Source organism: Geotrypetes seraphini, chromosome 2, assembly GCF_902459505.1.
Source record: "Geotrypetes seraphini chromosome 2, aGeoSer1.1, whole genome shotgun sequence".
NCBI classification, from domain to species: Eukaryota; Metazoa; Chordata; class Amphibia; order Gymnophiona; family Dermophiidae; genus Geotrypetes; species Geotrypetes seraphini.
In genome coordinates, this window is record NC_047085.1 from 100,880,483 (window position 1) to 100,895,957 (window position 15,475).

The window sequence follows — 15,475 nt, forward strand, 5'->3', positions numbered from 1 at the left end:
GGGGAGGGGCAAGTCAGAGGGTGTGTGGGGGTCCGGGTGGCCAAGGCAGGAGTGAGTGGGCATCTTTCCAGCTAAGCTTCAAGGGGGTATTCGGGTAGCTAAGAAAGGAAGGAGTGAGCATCCCTCCTGCCGATCTTCACAGGGGGGGAAGGGGGTCTGGGTGGCTGGGGCAGGAGGGAGTGAGCATCCCTCCTGCCAATATCTTCATGGAGGGAGGGGATCCAGGTGGCTGAGGCAGGAGGGAATAGGTATCCATCATGCCAATTTATTTTTATTTTTTTAAAGTTCGGGTTGAGGAAGGGGCCATTGGGGGGATGTCCCCCAACACAACTTTTTTAAAAAAAAATTTGGGCACAGATGTGCATGTGTAATACATGCGCAACATCTGTGCCTATTTAAAAACAAAAACACCCTATTCTTTCTGCCCAAACAGATGAGCGGCAGGAGGCTACTTGGGGCTTACCCTACTGCACATCTGTTCGAGGTTTCCCTTGTTGACTCTGCTCATGTCGGTCACTTTTTCCAGCGCCTAATTGGATGGGATTATGACGACCCTTTACAAAACTCATTTGCAAGCAAAATTGTTTCAACATTGATAGCCGTTTTCAAATCAGCCAATTTACAAGCACCACAGCGACCCACAGAATTTTAATGGCAGTTTTAGAGCATCTGCCCCTCAAAGTTCTCGAAAATCATTTAACGGGGAGCTGTGAGTTAAGCCTTTATATTATATTAGTTGAATGCTCCCTAACATCTAGCAGCTCTTTTGATCATCTTCTCAGGCTGCTGTCCAAGTAGAAAAATTTTAGGATCCAAGCTTAAATCAATTTCTTTCCAGTATCAATAAAGGTGCATTCTCCTACACACCCTTGTTAAAAGCCAGTAGATCCTCCAAGGAACGTCTTATGAAGGCTAGTATAGGTTAAATGTCATCTGTACATAATTTTATAAGTTTTATCTTTAAGGGATTTTGAAAATTGAAGAAGAGTGATGGGAAGAAGTTTCCCGCTCCTGTTTTTCCCTATTTACAAGGGTATTGATGCCCCTATATAAGACTTCGGTGAGACCTCATTTAGAATATTGTGTACAATTCTGGAGGCCGCACCTTCAAAAAAATATAAAAGGATGGAGCCGGTCCAGAGGAAGGCTACTAAAAATATTATGTGGTCTTTGTCATAAGGTGTATGGGGACAGATGTAAAGATCTCAATATGTATACTTTGGAGGAAAGATTGGAGAGGGAGATATGATAGAGACATTTAAATACCTGCATGTTTATTAAAAAACTTTATATACCGCATAATAGCAAAAAAACGGCATAAATGTGCATGAAGCGAGTCTCTTTCATTTGAAATGAAGCTCCAGAATGAAAGGGCATAGGATGAAGTTAAGAGGTGAGAGGCTCAGGAGTAATCTAAGGAAATATTTTTTTACAGAAAGGGTGGTAGATGCATGGAACAGTTTTCTGGAAGACGTGGTGGAGACAGAGAACATAAGAAAAGCCTTACAGGTTCAGACCAGTGGTCCATCAATCCCAGTAGCCTGTTCTCACAGTGGCCAATCCAGATCACTAGTACCGGTCCAAAACCCAAGGAGTAGCAATACTTCATATTACCGATCCAGGGCATGCAGTGGCTTCCCCCATATCTTTCTCAATAACAGACTATGGAATTCAAGAAGGTGTGGGATAGACATGTGAGTTCTCTTAGAGATAGGAAGTGATAATGGTTACTGCAGATGGGCAGACTTGGGCCATTTGGCCTTTATCTGCCATCATGTTTCTATGTTTCCTTCAAGAAGGGCTGGAGAAAGGACTAGCAGTTGGCTCTCTCAAAGTACAGATAGTGGGTCTCTCTCGCTTCAAATCCCAGTTGAATGAAAGGACAGTGGCCTATTATCCAGACGTCCAAATTTTTGAAGGAAGCATTATCTGCGTCCTCCTGTATGTCAACCGTTTCCAATGTGGAGTCTTAATCTCATATAGAGCTCCGTATGAGCTGTTGTAGATGGCGTCATTGATGGACCTGACAGTTAAAACAACGTTTTTAGTGGCAGTCACATGAGCACGTCAAGTGTCTGAATTAATATATTTAATTATTTATAGAGTGCTAACAGACATACGCAGCACTGTAAAGAGTCATAAGAACATAAGAATTAGCCTCCGCTGGGTCAGACCAGAGGTCCATCCCACCCAGCGGTCTGTTCCCGCCCTTCAGGCCCATCATCTGTGCAATGGTCCCTGACTATTCCTATAACCTACCTCAACTCCTATCTGTACCCCTCAATCCCCTTATCCTCTAGGAACCTATCCAAACCTGCTTTGAAGCCCTGTAATGTGCTATGGCCTATCACGGCCTCCGGAAGCGCGTTCCATGTGTCCACCACCCTCTGGGTGAAAAAGAACTTCCTAGCGTTTGTTCTAAACCTGCCCCCTTTTAATTTCGCCAAGTGCCCCCTTGTACTTGTGGTTCCCCACAGTGTGAAGAATCTGTCCCTGTCTATCTTTTCTATGCCCTTCAGGATTTTGAAGGTTTCTATCATGTCTCCTCTAAGTCTCCGCTTTTCCAGGGAGAATAGCCCCAGCTTTTTCAACCTGTCAGCATATGAGAAGTTTTCCATACCCCTTATCAGTTTAGTCGCTCTTCTCTGGACTCCCTCAAGTACTGCCATGTCCTTCTTGAGGTACGGTGACCAGTACATTCTCTTAGCTTACAATCTAAACAGAAAAGACAGACAAACAGGATTCCAGGGTGGGGGATACTGTTAGGGGAGATGGTTCATCTGCTGACTAAAGTGGTGGACAGTGGGGATTAGTGTTATGGATTGAAGTCTATATCAAAAAGGTAGGTTTTCAGTCTACTTTTAAACGAGAAGGGAAGGGGCATGACGGATGAACTCGGGTAGTTTATTCCAGGCATACGGGGCAGGTAGATGAAAGGAATTAAGTCTGGAATTGGCATAGAGGAGAAGGGTAGAGATAAAAGCAGCTTATCTGAGGAATGGAGTTCTCGGGGATGTGTATAAGAAGAGATAAGAGAGGAGAGATACTGAGGGGCTGTGACAAGAACACACTTGTAGGTTAGTAATAGGAGTTTGAACTGTATGCAGAGGTGAAGAATAATATTACATCCAGGGCTGGAAGTTCTCATCTCTAGGGGGAGCCAGTGAAGTGATTTAAGGAGAAGAGTAAGATGAGTGTAGTGAGGTCGGCAGAAGTTAAGTTGTGCAGCTGAGTTTTACACCAATTGCAAGGGAGAGAGGTGGTTCAGTGGGAGACCTGTTAGAAGTAAATTGCAGTAGTCTAGGTGTGAGGTTATGAGAATGTGGACAAGGGTCTGGATATTGTGCTCAGAGAGGAAGGGGAAAATTTTGGTGGTGCTAGAAGACACAGGCTTTAGCAGTCTGTTGGATATGCTTAGAAAATGAGAGGTTGGAGTCGAAGACGATATCAAGGTTGTGAGCAGAAGAGACTGGAACGATAATAGTATTTACAGAGATGGAGGAAGAGGAGTGGAGAGTTAGGAGGAAAGAGGAGCAGCTCAGTCTTGGACATGTTTAATTTCAGAATGCAACAAGACATCGAGGCAGCAATGTCAGCCAAACAGGCTGAGACTTTTTCTTGGACTTTAGGTGAAATTTCAGGTGTAGATAGGTAGATCTGGGAGTCATCATCATATAGGTGATACTCTAATCCATGGGAAGAGATCAGGGCACCAAGGGAAGAGGTATATTTAGTACTTACATACTACTTATAGTCTAAGTGGTTTACATTCAGGTACTCAAGCATTTTTCCTTATCTGTCCTGGTAGGCACTTTTGTCCTTCAGTACCCACTCCCCCTGCTCCCCCACCCCAGATTGGCATTGCACTTACAGTTCTGGGACTCAGGAAACTGACACCCATGCGCTGTGCTGGTGAAGGGCCTTGAGCATCTTGCTCAAAGCTTGCTGACTCCCGCCCTCTCCAGGATTCTCGAAGAGAGTCCAGCAAGCTTTGAGCATGTGCAGATGCTCAAGGCCCTTGACCAGCACAGAGCATGGGTGTCAGCTTCCTGAGTCCCGGAACTGTAAGTGCAATGTTGGTCTGGAATGGTGGGAGCGGGTAATGGAGGATAGGAGTGCTGGTCATCAGAGTGGGGAGAGGAAGATAGCAATGCCAGTCATTAGGGGGGATAGCAGTGCCGGTCATGGGAGGGGGGTGGGAGACAGCAGTACCAGTCATCGAGGGGGGTAGAGGATAGCAGAGCTGGACATTGGGGGTAGGATGGAGTGAGGTGGAAAACAGCAGTGTCGGTCATCAGGTGGGGAGGAAAAAAAAGCACCATCATCAAAAAAGGATGCTCAAATATAAACCGAGGTTGGGCCGAAAAACTCATATATTCAAGTATATACGTTGCATAATATCAACTGGTTCACCTTTATCCACCTTTATCTAAGCTTTGGGAAATGAATTGCCAATCCCACGTGACTGAGATGGGCAGGAAAGCACATGCGCATGCACAGTCAGGGCTTCTAAAAGCTTCTGAGAGATCTAGAATGTTTGGCAGAGCCCACACTGGTACTCCATTGGTGATGTTACTCATATGTGGTATTGTGCCCTTGGAGAATACCTGCTACAGGTGATTAACTTTGCTTCCATACATATTATGTACTGAATTTATTTCCAGTTGTGCTTAACATATGTTTTTCAAATTGCAGAATAACTCAGTAAGTAACTTTATATAACTCTTTCTGCAAGATAGTGTACAAACATTTGTGCTTTGGTTTTTCTTTCAGGGTAAAGGAGAGATTGTTTTAAATCATTTCAGGGTTTTTATAAATCACATCACAGGAAATTGGCTGTGATCACTAGGTGTTTAAGTAGGAAAATCTTGAATATTTTAATGGTTTTCCATGTTCCTTTTTCTCTCTTTAACAGCTTTTAATAGCCCACAAGTAGGTCAACTGTGCAGATTACCAAACCAGACTTTACCATTGGACATAAGTTTGCAAAACCAGAGTAGCACAGGACCTTTCCCACCAATACAAAGTGGCAGTCCCTACTCAACCACACCTCAGCCAGGAATGATGGGCACTCAAGGAAATTTAGGAACTAGTAATGTAGGTAAGAAATGACTCTGCTTTTGTATTGTTTTAAACAACACTTATTGTTTATTTAGCAATACCTTTTTATGTTTCTTTTGAGAACTTAAGAACTGCCATACTTGGTCATACCAAAGATCTATCATGTTCAGTATCCTGTTTCCAGAAGTGGCCAATCCAGCTCACAAGTACCTGGCATGATTCCAAAAGTAAATTTATTTTCATACTGCTTACCTCTAGGAAGAAAGAGTGGCTTCACCCAAATTTACTTTCTTAATAAATTTATGGCCTTTCTCCGAGGACAAGCAGGACAGTGTGTCAACACATTTTCTGGAAGCTTTTGACAGGGCTATTGGACATGCGCATGGGCCTTCCAGCCTGCTTGAATTGAGCTGGACCTGCAGTTATTCATCTGCAGGATGGTGAAGACGTCTTCATTTTCTGTTGTACAGATTTTCTCTGAGAAAAAGTTCTCTTGCCTTTCTGTCTTTAGTGCGAGCTCAGGACCAATTTAATTTTTATTTTTCACTTCCTTAATTTTTTGGCCCTTTTAATTTTGTTATTTCTTTTTCCGCAGCTCGCAGCCTCCTTAGGCTTGAGTTCTTGGCCAGGTCTCTGTATGTGTTTATTTTTTTTCAAAGTTTTGAGTTGTTTGATTTTGCATCGACTGTTTTTCTCGCAGTGTCTCTGAAGCCTCCCAGTAGGTTAAAGTACTCAGACCATGTCTGTGACTGATTCTCATGATATAGGCCTCCCATGCCTGGCCTCTTCCAATAATTCCTTCACTGTTCTCTTTGTGCGCAAATGCAGAAGAAAGTCCAGAAGAGTAGGGAGAACCGGTGTGAGATATATTTTGGGGTGCACAAATCTGATCCATTTCAAATATTGGTCCTTATGGCTTGAGGAGTTGCACTGGACATGGGGACACATTGACATTGAGGAGGATCCCCCCTGCTTTGACATGCAGGTCAAGTACTCACAAGGATTCCACATCATCTTCATCAGCACCAAGGAACACCAATATTGGGCATTGAGCAAAGCGAAGAACAGCAGCATTGGCCCTCATTAAAGCACAATGCTAGGAGCTCTGAGACACTGGTGTTGCCAGTTTTTAAGAATTGTTGCTGCTGTAAGGACTGCTCCCCTTTCATAGAAATGGTGCTGATACACCAGTCTCCCCGAAGCTGGAATCTGCCTCTGATTTGCCTCCTACTTGGCAATGCCGAAGCATTGAGTGTCTGTACTGACTACAGTTCTGATCATGCTCTGTTTGTCAAAATTTGTCAATGCCAGTGCTATGTTGACTGTTGGAATCGGCACTGACCAATATGATGCTTCTTTCCAGCCCATCAGTGATGCTTGCACTCTGAAGTACTTTGGGAGAAAAGCATTTCAAGGCTTGATGCTCATTTCCCACATCCAATCTTAGGAGATCTACATGAGCATCTACTTGAAGGACTTGGTGCACAATGTTAGTTTATGGACACTTTTCCCCCAGAGTAGGCTGCATAATTTTAACAGCTTGCAGCAAAGTAGAGGGAGCATTCAGGCATTTTGTCTTGGGTATTGGCTTATACAGAATCTCATGGTAACATGTTGCAGACTTAGAATCAGTGGTTCAAGAAAAGCTGGTGGATGTTCCTTGCTGAGGTTATGAGTTTTGGGGGACAGAGTAGATTAAGAAAAGTTCAGATACCAAAAAAACCCTATCCCGGCCCACTTCTTCATCAGTTTCTACGGTACTTTGTATGTCTAAGTGCTTTGAAAATGAACCCCTAAATGATTCACATTTACCTATTGCACTCCACCAGTTTTAGGTGCTAGATGGGCAACAAGTAAGATTGATAAGTATCTCTCTAAAATCAATTTGTAAGGTTTTTGCTAGTTTGATATGATAGTATGTGTCAATTTTTGAGATGTCAAATTTTTAAAAGCACTAGTGAAAAAATGGTACTATTTCATGTGGAAAATCAACAACTAATCTAATCAGGATTTCTTAATCACACTTATCTAGTATGGGTTCAAGAAAATTTACAAGGCAAAGAGGCCCATGCAGCATCATAGGGAAAAGGTTACATCATGTCGTAGAGGAGGTTGCATTGTTACAATAGGGGAAAAATTTACAACACTTTATAGAGGAAGGTTATATTGTTGCAAGAGGGGAAGTAATTATATCACGTTGAGGAGTACAGTTACATTGTCATGGAGAGAGGACAGAGTTACTGAGATGAAAGCAGTGGCGTAGTAAGGGGGAGGGATCAGGAGCCATCTTGGTGGGAGTGCCAGAACCTGTCCTCTCCAACCTCCTGCCCCTTCCCCCATACCTCTTTAATGTTCGTAGCATGAGCAGCAACCCCAACCTGCTGCTCATGCCAGCATCTGCTCTTCCTTTGACTTCACTTCCTGGACCCGCAACTAGGAAGTGACATTAGAGGAAGAGTTGACACTGGTGTGAGCAGCAGGTTTGGGTTGCTGCTCATGCTACGAATGTTAGAGGTACAGGGAAGGGGCGCACACACGTGGCAGTAAGGATGGGGAAGGAGTGGATGGGGGAGGGCTGCCGTTCACCATGGGCCCGCTTATCCTTGCTACGCCACTGGCTGAAAGGAATTTATTAAATAGGTACATTTTTAGCCTTTCCTTGAAGGTGAGATAATTAAGTTCTGTTCTTATGAATGTTGGAAGGGCGTTCCAGGTTCTTGAAGCGACATACGTAAAAAGGGTATTGAATATTCGCTTATATTTCACTCCCTTAGATGAGGAGATGTTCAGCTGGTGGGTGGTGTTGATCCTGGTTGAGGTGAAGAGCGAGTTTGGAGAACAAGTGGGTTATCTGCTCTGGTGAGTTGGTGTTTAATGCGTAGTGTACAATGTAGGAGAGTATAAACAAGATTCTGGCATTTATTGGCAGCCAGTGAAGCATGTGGTAGTATGCAGAGACAGGGTCGTAGTTTTTTAAGCTGAATATCAGCCTGATTGCAGTGTACTGAATCAATTGAAGTCCCTACGTTTGGTAGGAGGTTATACCTGTGAAGAGAGAATTGCAATAGTCAGAGTTGTGCTAGGACTAGCATTTGAACCAGAATTACAAAGTGGTGGCTATAGAAGTAAGGTTGATCAGCCTCAGTTGCTTTAGGCCACGTGTCAAGCACAAGGCCTGTGGGCTGATCTAGCCCGCCTGGCCTCTTTATGTGGCCCGTGGCAATACTCCTGAACTTCCCCTTCTCACAGCCCAGTGTGTCTTCCCTCCCACGCCGGTCTGATGTCGCCATCACGCTGGAAAATCTGCCAGCCTTGGCAGCAATTCGGCGGTGTTGTCCATGGCTCCCCTTCCTGCTTTCCGTCTACCATGGTCCACCCAGGTGGAAACAGGAAGTTGTGCATCATTGGAGGCAGACCGTGGCAGGCGAAAAGCAGGAGGGGGAGCCACGGACAACACCGCTGAATTGCTGCCGAGGCCGGCAGACTTTCCAGCGTGACGGTAACATCAGACCAGTGCTGGAGGGAACACTTGCTGGGCTGTGAGGAGAAAGAGATGAAGGGAGAGAGGTTGGACCTGAGGTGGTGTGGAGGAAGAGGGAAAAAGATACTTGAAGAGAGAACAGTTGGGAAGAGAAAAGGAGAAATGGTGGACCTGGGGGGATAGAGGGAGGCAGGCAGATGGGGAGAGATGGGATGGGGGCAGTTGGGAAGAGAAAGGGAGAGAAGTTGGATCTGGAGATGGAAGGGCGGGAGAAATGTTAGGCCTGGGGGTGGAAGGGAGAGAGATGCAGCATCTTTTTTTTTCTTTCCATCTCATTGTTCAACATCATGGGGAGAGGGAAGATGAACAACAGAAAAGAGAGGGAGCAAAATGTTGGACCAAGAGGCGAGAGGAGGAGATAGAGAAGGAAATTGGAGGCTGGGAAAGGAGTGAGATGGGAAATGGGAGAGCTTCAGAATAAGAGAAGATGGAAAATTAATAGGTAGCTGAAAATTTTAAAAGGAGAAGGATGAGAAATAGGGCGAGATTTGAGTGGATAGAGACAGAAAAAAAAAGGAGAAAAGTTGAAAGGAAAAAATCAATATGTTGGAGACAGGGACAGGAGCAAGAGAGAGGGGGAAAAAATGGACAGCAGACACTGGAAAGTGAATTAGACAACATCAGAAAGAGAAACTAGGACTAAAAGCAAAATGACCAGACAACAAAAGGTAGAAAATATAATTTTATTTTCTATTTTGTGATTACAATATGTCAGATTTGAAATGTGAATCCTGTCAGAGCTGGTGTTAGACAGCGAGAATGAACTAGGACGTAAAAGAGAGAGGAAAAGTCTTTTTTATTTTTTTGTATGTAACACATAGTCGGCATGAGGTTGGAGAGGTTGTATCCCTATACTTCCACTAAGACTAATCCCCTCCTATGTTGGCGCATAGCATGGGTTTTGGCATCACCACCGGTAGTGGTGATTGATCCAACACTTATAGAAGTCGTGTGAGCATCGGAGCAGTTTCCGCCGCTGCTGGCACTGGGGCCCACGCTGTGCTTTAGTAAAGGAGGGGGTAAGTATCTTAATAAAAATTTTGGCCCGCCACTTAGCCTGTGTTTTAGATTTTGGCCCCTTATGTGATTTGAGTTTGACACCTCTGCTTTAGGCTGTAAAGTTTTTTTTTTTCCTAGAGATTGGATATTTGGGGTTCATAGGAAAGTGCGGAGTCAAGCAGGATTCCAAGCACCTTGGAAGTCTTCTTCACATTTAGTGTCGCACCAGAGGCTAGGGTTAGGCCTGTGGGTGCTGACTGTGTTGCATTGTGGAAACAAAGAAGTTTGATTTTGGTGGTGTTGGAGTAGATTTTTTTCCATGCCTTTGGAAACTTTGTTGGAGGCCTCTTTAGTGTCAGTATAAAGTGGGATTAAGAGGAATATGTAATCTGCCTAGGGTAGCAGACATTCGCCATAGTTGAAAGTGAGGTTGTCCAAGGTACTCATAAAAATGTAGAAGAGCACCAGTGAGAGTGGGGACCCCTGAGGTACTCCACAGATTGCTTTCCAGTTTTGGGAGAAGGTGCCATCTTTCCATATACAGTATTCTCTGTCAGGAATTCCTTGACCTAGTTTAGGACGTCAGACCTACCTCATTGAGTCTGCTCAATAGGATCTCATGATCGACAGAGTCAAATGCAGCTGATATATCAAACTGGAAGAGGATTGATTGATGTCCTTTGCTGAGCACCTGTTTGATTTTGGTGGTTAGCGTGAGTAATAGTAATTATCCTTAGACAAGCAGACAGCATATTCTCACATGTGGGTGATTTCATCCATGGAGCCCTGGTATGGACATTGAAAAGTATAGAATCACTTTAAGCTTTAACAAGCTTTTAGACTGCCCACACCGCGCATGTGCGAGTGCCTTCCCACCCGACACCAGCTACTAGTGGTGTCGAGTGGGAAGGCTATTACTGGTATCAGGTGGGAAGGCACTCGCACATGCGCGGTCATCAATTTTTTGTTTTCCGCGGAGTGAAGTTGTATCTCTTGTTTCTCCATCGAGTTGTTTCTCCATCGAGTTGCCTTCCCATCTCTATTTTTATAATCTTTTTCAACTATTTCTAGTTGCTGTCCTTTCTTTTTTTTTTTTTCTTTTCAAAAATAAGTAATCTAGAAAAGAAAAATGAACTTTTGGACTTTCTTCAACTTCGTTTGAAGTTCAGTGGCCTTCACACAATTTTCCATCCTTACTTCCTGCTGTGATCATCGATGGATTTTTGGCCTTGTTTCAAATCAACCTCAGCTCGCCCTCTCTGACTGTATCTGACTCTGGGGCTACAGATTAGAAGAAGAGAACTACTAATAATTAATGTCAAAAGTTTTTCGTCTCTTATTTCTTTATTCGAATAGGTTGGGGGTCGGGCTTCCAGTGACTGGAACTTGCCAGAACTGATAGACATCGGTGGCATATTAGCATTGACTCCGGTTGATGTATGCCTTTCTGTAACTGATGTTTCTACCATGTTGATGCAGATGCATCGCAATGGAGAATGCCCTGCCAATTAAGCATCGAGTCCATTTGATGCATAGTTTCATGAGCGATACAGATTGTCAATTCTAAATTGCATTGCCTGTTCAGACATTCACGCTTTGACACCTGTGGCACCTTGGATATCGCTTGATGTTACATGGTCATGGTGCCTCCTCTTCATTATTGAACAGCATCGCAGGTCTCAACAGCATCGAGTCCCTTAATACAAACCAAATAGTGATGCTATTGTTCTCCACCCTTGCAGGTTTCTCTCCTTCATGGTATGCATCCTCATCAACGTCATCCATTCCAAGACAACCTGCTGCACTGATGATATCGGCTGTTGAGCCATCAGTACCGGTGCATGCTTTTAGGGAGAAACTCGATGTTTCATACATTCTAAGACAACCCTGCTGCACTGATAGTACCTGTAGTAACAAATTTTATGTTATGTTATTGCAATATTATATCCTGCCGAATCCTCATTCTAGGCAAGTTACAGGCAACTTATTGTTACATAGAATTGTGTATAGAATTAAGTATGTTACAAAGAATTAGACGAGTGCTGCATAAAGTTAACAAATTATACATATAGTTTGAGGAATTTATCATAAATAGCAGCTGACCATTAACATTGGCTTTGTTTCAGGTGACTTGTATTATTAGTCTGAGTCTCTTTGGACCCCTGCTAGGGATTTCTTAAAAAGCCATGTTTTTAGATTTTTGCAAAACCGTGTGTATACTGTGGTTGTGTGAATTTCAATGGAAAATGAGTTTCACATTTTGCTATTTGATAGTTGAATGATTGCTGTGAGAGAGCTTTTATTTTATATCTTTCAGAGTTGGGTATGTATGAAAGGGTCAGGTTGTTAGAGTTATGTTGGTCCACAGATCTACCTAATACAGTAGTTAAGTAAATCTAGGGAAGCTGATAGGGACATCACCATATATAGTAGTGTTTTAAATGCTATGCAGCATAGTTTGAATTCTATTCTGTTTTCTATCAGTAACCAGTGTAGTTCTATAAGCAGTGGTGTGCCATAGTCAAATCTTGACTTGTTTATGAGTTTTTTGCTCCAATGTTTGTATCAGTTTTTTTCATTAATTTCATGGTGTGCATGAAGTGTTGTAAATGGATGCTTACAGTGAAGGTACAGGATTTCCCTTTTAATTGTAATAAATACGGGAAAATTCCGGTGGGTAATTTCCCTGAATCTAATTTTGGTTCAAGATTGCCCACCAGCTCAATAGGCCTTCACTTTTTTTGGAATCCTTTGTATTAGCAAGAAGAGAAACTAATATTTACAAAAACAGAGTTCTTACTGCAGTGGCCTTCTGTGATTTCAGAAGCGTGCAGTCTTTGGAAAATAAATTGTCGACAGATATGCTAGCAGAAGTGATTCATTTCCTGTGAAAAGAAGTTTAAGTTATCTTGGTTTCCATTGGCACTTTTTAAATACATACGGGTCTATGTTTTTTTGTGTGTGTTTGCACAATACTAAAGAGCTACAGGCCATTCAGATTTGGTAATTATAAGTCATCCATGGATTAGTAACAGTTTGAAATTAGATAAAATACATGGACAATCTCAGTATGCTTTCTAAAATTGTATTGGCTACTATAGTTTATTTGTAAATATTAAAGGATATATGTTATGTATGTTCCTAAAGAAATTATTTTGGCTTCTGCTCAGGAATGATTCCTGGTAGTGTCCCTCGACCTACCATTTCATCCGGAGATTGGGGTGCTCAGAACTCTATCAGAGTAACCTGCACTACTACAACTAGTACTATGAACAGGCCTATTCAAGTAGGCATGATCCGCAATCCTACAGCCCCTGTTCCTATGAGACTCAACAGCCAATCAAGTCTCAGACAGATGCCGCAGTCTCAGGTCATGAATATGGGTAAGTCACATACAGATAAGACTTGACACTACTTTCTCATAAAGCCTTAAAATTCAAAAGTTAATTGAAATTAAATGCGTCTTGCCCCATGGCTTTGTTGTAGTTCTATTAAGGATAATAAAATACTCAAAGTGGAGGTAGGGAGAAATCACTGCAGGTGCAAGGTGAATCCTAGTCTTGAAGAGATATGTGATGCACTATCAGAGGATGTAATTTGTTCAAGAGAGATGGAGAAAATTATGAGAAGACCAGAAGATATCTACAGCTGTTAGGCTGGTGAATGTGTCTTGTGAAGAGCTGACACAAGCACTAGGTGAACTAGGCAATCTGCATAGGACCACATAGTTTGAGGGACAGCATCAATACAGTAAGTCAGTATGCCTATGGAATACATTGTAGTAGGAAAAGAGATGTTTAGATACCTGTAGGAAGGGGAGAGATGCTGGATGTGAGTGGGATAGGAGGTAAGCCTTGAGTTTCCTCAAATGAGGGGCATGGCTTAATATTCAACTAGGGCAGGGGTGTCAAATGTCGGTCCTCGAGGGCCGCAATCCAGTCAGCTTTTCAGGATTTCCCCAATGAATATGCATGAGATCTATTTGCATGCACTGCTTTCATTGTATGCTAATAGATCTTGTGCATATTCATTGGGGAAATCATGAAAACCCGACTGGATTGCAGCCTTCGAGGACCGACATTTGACACCCCTGACATAGGGTATTAGATAACCTTGTCCTAGTCCTAAGGTAATGTTCCTTTCCTGTCACAAGCATTAGCATTTCTTTATGGATTTGATATGCTGCTTTTCTGTAGATACAACCAAAGTGGTTTACATATATGCAGATACTCACACTCTCTGTCTGTCTGCTCTCAATATATAAAATCTAATTTGTGCCTAGGGCCATCTGAATTGGACATGAATCTAGGAGGACCTCAATATAACCCTCAGCAGGCCCCACCAAACCAGACTGCACCTTGGCCTGAGAGTATATTACCTATAGACCAAGCTTCATTTGGAACACAGAGCAGGTGAGCTGAATCATTGCACCAAAGCATCAGAATGTACTGGCATAGAAATTTAGTTCAAGTAACTAAAAATGCATCCTAAATTTGTCAGGATCTGATGGGCTTCTTTACAAAAGTGTACTGTGATGGTTAGACAGCAAGTTAAGCTTAGTATCAGTTTGTTTCACTATTGCAGCGTGTCTCAAACTTTTTTAGCTCCAGCATACTAAACGGAGCAAGTGTTTTTCATGACACACTAAAAGAAGCAAATGTTTTTTGCAGCACATTATAATTGAAATTACAGTACTCCCCCGATATTTACAGGGGTTCCGCTCCATATACAGTACTTCATTGTGCCAACAAAAGGCTCCAACGATTAGATTCCCATCCTGGACCTTACGCATGTGAACCTAGTACTCAAAGTGCTGCGCTTCTGCATGGAGATGGTTTGCTCTGTCATCGCGGTGGTTGCCCCGGGGGAGTTCTTGGCCTCTCTGGATCTCACAGAGGTCTATTTAAACATTCCCATCTTCCAGGGCCACAGAAAGTTTCTCAGATTTCATGTGCTGGAAAATTATCAGTTTTTAGCTCTTCCTTTTGACTTGGTGATAGTTCCTTGCACATTGACCAAGGTGATGGTGTTAGTGGCAGCTAACCGACGCAAGATAGGTTTGCAGGTCTGCTTTACTTGTATAACTAGCTGATCATAGCTGCCTTGTTTTCTGAGGGTCAGAAGACTGTAGATCAGGATCAGGTCTGGAAGACCTCGGCTGGATTATGAATTACAGGAAGAGCCATTTGACGCCAACGCAGTCCCTGTAGTATCTGGGTGTCTTGTTTGATACAGCAGTTAGCCATGTTTACCTACCAAAGGCACGCTCTCAGATTTCCTGTCTTCTGGACAAGGTTGCTCCATCAGCGTGGGACTATCTCCAGGTCTTTGGCTTCATGGAGACTATAATCGATGTAGTGCCTTGGGCGAGGGTTCGCATGCATCCCCTCCAGCAAGTGTTGCTCTCCCGCTGGTCCCCTCAGAAAGACACGCTCCATAAGTGCCTTCCTTGGACTCTAGAGGCTCAAGCTAGCATGAATTGATAGCTGAGGCCTCAAATCCTTGCCATGGGCATGCTTCTGCGGCTCATTTCCTAGGTGGTAATCACGACTGATGCCAGGGGCATTGGACACCCTTTCAGATGAGGTGGTTGATTGACCGACTAGAGCTGCATGCCATTCATTTGACTCATGCCGTTGCCATGAGGTCAAAGTGAGGACGATACCAGCGCTGTACTATGGCTTGAAATGCCTCCAAGGACAGCATCCACTCGGCTGGATCCAAGGTCTGTCCACTGAGGAAGTCTGCCTGATCATTGTTGATTTCCACTACATGTGCTGCTGAGAGTGCCTGAAGATGACGCTCCACCTATGAAGAGAGTATGGAGAAGGGTAGGAGAGATAAGAAGACAGTGAAGAAGATGAGATGCACTCA

At 43.3% G+C, this 15,475-nt stretch overlaps 1 protein-coding gene across 6 annotated transcripts in view; it reads left to right on the forward strand.

The window, feature by feature from the left end:
- The window catches only part of NCOA2 (nuclear receptor coactivator 2), a 410,025-nt gene that overhangs the window by 277,792 nt on the left and 116,758 nt on the right, over positions 1-15,475 (forward strand). For all 6 annotated transcript variants that reach the window (XR_004538319.1, XM_033933336.1, XM_033933340.1 and 3 more), the window contains exons 13-15: positions 4,916-5,101; positions 12,772-12,984; positions 13,884-14,013. Coding sequence is in view for 5 of the 6 variants with exons in the window: in XM_033933336.1 (XP_033789227.1) it covers positions 4,916-5,101; positions 12,772-12,984; positions 13,884-14,013 (529 nt within the window). In the remaining variant the exon portion in view is untranslated. The remainder of the gene's footprint in view (positions 1-4,915; positions 5,102-12,771; positions 12,985-13,883; positions 14,014-15,475) is intronic.